The sequence below is a fragment of the Fringilla coelebs genome, assembly GCF_963513975.1.
Source record: "Fringilla coelebs genome assembly, chromosome: 21".
NCBI lineage: Eukaryota > Metazoa > Chordata > Aves > Passeriformes > Fringillidae > Fringilla > Fringilla coelebs.
Genome location: NC_140047.1, coordinates 10,256,582 through 10,261,852, shown reverse-complemented (window position 1 = coordinate 10,261,852; position 5,271 = coordinate 10,256,582). Strand labels below are relative to the sequence as shown.

Sequence of the window (5,271 nt, the reverse complement as noted above, 5' to 3'; positions counted from 1 at the left end):
TTTTTCACTTACTACATGGTAAGAGAAGTCCAGTGTCTGAGAGGTAACCTGGAACTAATTGTAAAATTTTCAATGCAATGTGGAAAATTCACTTAATTATGGTGGACCATATGAATATTCCAATTTTGAACTGGCCTGAAGAACTTTATTATATAAAGTTTCACTTATCTGAATCATACAACCCCAAAACACTCCCCAGATTTTTCCAGTTCTGCAGATGAACAGCAATAAAATGGTACCAAATTTCTCCAAAATCTTCTTTTTGGAGTGATGTCCTTGGAGAATCCCAGCACAGCCTCATCCCAAGAATGTTTGACACGTCCTGACACCCAAACCCACCCCCCTCAGCCACCTGCCTGTCCCTCAGCTGCTGAAAATTAATTACATTTAACCCTCTAATTAACTGCAAGCCACTTAATTGGATAAGCACAGCAGCTTAGTCCACATCCACATGGACTGCTCCGTTCCAGGGGTGGGAGCAGCACCAAATTCCCAGGAAAGTCAGCTGAGAGTGAGCAGGAGACACCTCATTTGTTGCTATATTTAAACCATACAGCAAATAAAATAGAAAGTGAGGGGGTTTGGGGAGGCCTAACACTGCTTTAGTCATCAGTTCTGCGATTTGTGGGGGGAAAAGCAAAAGGAATAGAAAATCCAAGTTCTGAGAAGTCATTCCTGTCATTCTTACTTCAAACTACAGCCCCAAACTCCTGGTTGTAGGAAGAGAAACTCCAGAGATTTCTACACTCAACTCCCCAGTGCAGTGGGGACAAAAATCACCTTTATTTTCTTGGCACCCTCAGCCCTCCCAGTGTAGGTGAAGGCTTCCAAAGTATTTTCCAAATTATTTTGGATTATATTGGCTTGAACTCTTCCCCCATGTGAGAGCATGATGAAAATGGGACAAGACCACACCAAGTACAGATGCAAAGAGCACATGGAACACACAGACTGATGGACAGAGCTGGGGTGGCAGAAATTGCACTTGAAAGCACTTTAAAGATGCACAGTCTGGGATTTGTTAGTAAGAAACAGAGAGGGGGCACAGACAGAGCTCCCCCTTCCTCCTCCTGCCCAGGAAGCACAACCAGAACCTCTGGCAGCTGCTGGAGGAGTTTTTATCCAGTTCTGCTTCTTTGGGCAGAGCTAAGAGGGAACAACCCTGGCTCCAACTAATCCTGGGGAAAACCAACCCAAACAAGCAGCTTAAGCTGCAGGCTGCCAATTTAATTCCATTTACCTGCAGGGATCCCAGCCCTGGGGATTCCCACACATTTCCCTGGTTTCAGGGATTCCCACTGCACTCTGCAAGGACAAAACCCCATTTTCTAAGCAGGAGCTTTTAGAAGTTATCAGATCACCTTATTAGGATTTTAGGATTTTATTATGTCCTTATTAGGACATCAGGATTTTCTGTGCTTGGCAGGGAAAGGTTAAACATGAGCTCACTAAAACCACAGTCAGAAATCCTCTGTATTCAGAATTTCATACATTTAACCCAGACCCCAACAACGACTAGAAAATTACCAAAATTCTGCCACTGAGTGACTGCACAGATCAAAGGAGCCCTAGCAGACAGATTTAAGAGTCAGATGAAATAAATCCTTAAACTATTTCCCATTTTTCTGAGAGTTTTTCGGTCCCACTGCAAGCTCTTGTCACAAAGTTTTTGCACTCCTTGCAGGTGAAGCTTTACCAAACAGAACAGCACATCTTTAAAGTGTATTAGTTCTTGGAGGGGATGAAGTGTCACACCAACAAAAGTACACATGAAATAAAAAGGAAATCAGTTAATGATTTTTATTAAATTTCAGTGTTTCATAAAATAAATATGGTTTATAATATCAAACAGTGAGAAATAAAGCACAAGCATGAAAAGCATGGTAACAAAAGTTACACTCATGACGGTGTTTAATACTTAGCACTTTAGAAACCATAAAGCCTTTAATTATTTACAAGCAGCAAACTATCTAACATAATTTACAAAGTTGCAGCAGCCTAGTCAGGGAGTCCTGGAAGGGGAAAACCACGGAGACACTGCACTGGAAGACCTTCACTTTGCTCTAGCTAGCCAGCACCTTCTGCCACCCCCCAGCTCCCCTCTGTACAATAACTCTCTGCACCTTCCATCATCTCCAAGGTCAATAATTACACTGGATTTAGAGATTTAGAGCTCAGTTCCTCTCGAGGACGGGCAGGGCCTTCTGCACTCGAGAGACACAAATTCAAGTAACACTTCAAAGAAAAGTAAACATGTGCAAACCCACGTCAGAACCTACAGGAGCTGCAGGTAGTAAGTGTCAAACCCAGGGAGCAGGAGCTCGTTAGCAGGTTAAATTAATTAGGGAATAGCTATAGAAACCTACTTGGGAACCAGCTGGGGCCAAGAATGAGACATGGGAGTGGTTAAAAATAAAAAAAAACAAAAACAAAAAAAAAAGAACTGCAAATGTACCCTGTTACCACAGACAAAAATTTAATCTGCTGAAACACAAAGACTTTTAAGGTCATAACTCAAGATTTAATATTTCAACATGAAAAGAAATCCAAGCCATTCGACTTATTTGGGCTTTTGAAACAAATGCAAATGTCTCTGTTTAAAAATTGCTTTCAAATGAGAAAAACAAATCAATATATATTAATATATCACCCAAAATAAAAAACATAACACACTCTTCATTGTAGAGCATGCTGCTCATTCAGAATAAAGACAGGACAAAGAAAGTAGAATTACATTTCATGATGTAATAAAAACATTAAAATCTGTGATCATTAAGTGCACCATCGTACAGGAGTAGCGTGCTCAGAGTGGAAATGTTCTATACCTACCAGCATCCACCTTTATTAAAGCAAACAAATCTTTAGGACACTACCTGAAACTGAAATCAGTAATCACTGGGCTCCATTCAGCTTGCCTTAAGTTTCAGCCAGGCACATTCCAGCTAGTAGCACCTGTTATGCCTCTTCATGATTGTATTCCAGAGATCTTTACATTTGTGAACAATTTTTTATATTTGTTTTTTTAGAAAAAGACTGGCTTTTTTTTGCAATCCTTGCAATGCTTATCCTACACAGATCCTGCAAGTAAACTCTGTTCTGAGCAGCACAAGTTGGGGCTTTTTTCAGAAATCTGAGAGCTGGACTTACGTTGGCAGTAGGTACAGTACAACAACTGGATGTATTCAACAGTTCCTCAAAAAGGTCTGAAAGGGAGATTTCCCTAAAGACTGTTTAAAAAAACCAAACCAAACCCAAAGCACTTCACCCAAGATCTGTTCAATCCTTCTACCCAAGTTCGGAGCTCGCCAACTTTTAAGAATGCCAGGAAAACGGAGGGAATGAGGTGGAGAGGAAAGAGAATTAAATTATTCCCAATCTGTACCGATGAAAAGCTTCAAGTAAAAGGAAATCCACTTGTTCAAGATCTTGCTAAATGCACAGTCCCTCGTCAGCTGAAAGCCACAGTAGTTAGCATTGGGTGTAACAGCAGATTCATCATTCATAAAAAACACTGGCAACGTTCCTTCATCCTCAAGAACTTGCATCCACGGTTCTCTGTCCCGAAGCTTCTTAAAAAATGTCTATGGTTCTGCACATTTCATACCAAACTGGAGGAAAATGGTAAACATGTCTTCTCTCAACGCAATCCCAGTGAGCCAACCTTCTCCCCAGGAGCTGGGTGTCATTTCCGAGTCTGGCTCTTCTTTGGCACCGCGGGTCGCTTGGCCTGCCACAAGTGGTTGTGGATGGTGAGAGCATCCACGCTCACAGACATGGTTTTGGCTGGGATCACGTTAAACTGTTTTCTGTCCGAGCTGTACTTATAGAGTTTATCAATCATTTTCTTGGTGATGCTCTTTGGCCCTGTCCCAGTGAGCTTGTAGATCTCCTCCGTGTCGGGGTAGTAGCAGTAAAGTGCTCGGAACTGGCAGCCGGCGTCGCGGAACAGGATGATGTAGTGGTTGGCATCACATTTCTCCAGCTCCTGCAGCAAAAACAACCAGGTACAGGGGCTGTTCACGGGGAGAACCATGCCAAGCTTTAAGCTGAATAGTTAAACCTTTATGAACCTAAAAGCAGAACTCTAAATAAAGAGTTCTGAGTAAATATAGAGTAAATACGGGATCGTGTTTTCCACGTGGAAAGCAAAAAATGCTCTCTACAGCCACATCATGGGAAATGGAATTCACACTGACACAGTGGGATTATGGAATCAGCATTACAGACCCGTGTGATTGAGAGTGCATCAATAATCTTAATGTTTACCTCTAATATTGAGTTCTTATGTGGTTCATTCACTTTTCCAGCAAGACAGCAGTGAGATATAGCATTGTGAATAATAGGTTTGTTGGATTTGCTGCTGGGTTCCTTAAATAATTTTGGACCTAAAGAAGATAAATAAGTCAAAATTATCAGCCTTATACTTATGAAAGCTAAGATTTTCATTCAAAGAGAAAAAAAGAAAAAAAACTCATTATTTTTCTAGAATTACTTACTTTTAGGGATATTAAACAGAACAAAATACACTTAACAACTTCTCAAAAATAACATGAAACACATCACAGGTTTTCCTGACCTGGTATTCATAATAAATGAATAAGACAAACTATAAAACAAAACAGGCACCTGTGTATTCTGCCACGGAAGCAATAGAAGATGCTGTGGAAGCATTCTCCCAGTCTCTCTCTGTGTTTCTGCTGGGATTTCTGCTCAGAATGGGTAAGGATTCCATTGATTCAACTCTAGGAGGGAAATAAAAAATTATATGCCAAGATTTTGGGGTTTGGCCCTGTAATCTCACATAAATGCTGCTGTCCCAGAATGGAACAGAATATTCTCCCTTTTCCTCCCCAGAAGAGTCAGATTCTCCTTGCTAGAAATCAAAGCAAAACTCTGACTCCTCTGGGAGAAAATAAAACAAAATTTCAAGTTTGTACAAAACACTGCAGTTGGCAGCCACATAAACCAGATGAATCCAGCAGTGCTGACTGTGCTCCTCTGCCAGTGAGGTGAAGCAATCAGCACTGAAGCCCAAAACTGTTCCATCCCCCAGGAGCAGAGAAACCCAAGAGAACCAGGCTGTACCTCTGTGAGGGAGTGCCACCAGAGTGAACACTTTCGGGCTCAGTTGTTGCTGCTGAGGCCAAAGACAGACTGGAACCAGACTGAGCACTGCTCAAATTATCAGCTACAAAACAGGAGAGAAAATGTCAAACACATTTGGTTACAGCAGATTTGAAACTCAGGGGGAGCAAACAAATCCAGACCCTT

The 5,271-nt window shown here is 41.4% G+C and overlaps 1 protein-coding gene across 1 annotated transcript in view; it reads right to left on the bottom strand.

Moving 5' to 3' along the window:
- Window positions 1-1,869: 1,869 nt before the first annotated feature.
- CAMSAP1 (calmodulin regulated spectrin associated protein 1) overlaps window positions 1,870-5,271 on the bottom strand; it is a 24,167-nt gene continuing 20,765 nt past the window's right edge. The window contains 4 exon segments of the mRNA XM_084219858.1: window positions 1,870-3,985; window positions 4,267-4,385; window positions 4,627-4,742; window positions 5,086-5,188. Of these exon segments, the coding sequence (XP_084075984.1) occupies window positions 3,683-3,985; window positions 4,267-4,385; window positions 4,627-4,742; window positions 5,086-5,188 (641 nt within the window). The 3' untranslated portion in view covers window positions 1,870-3,682.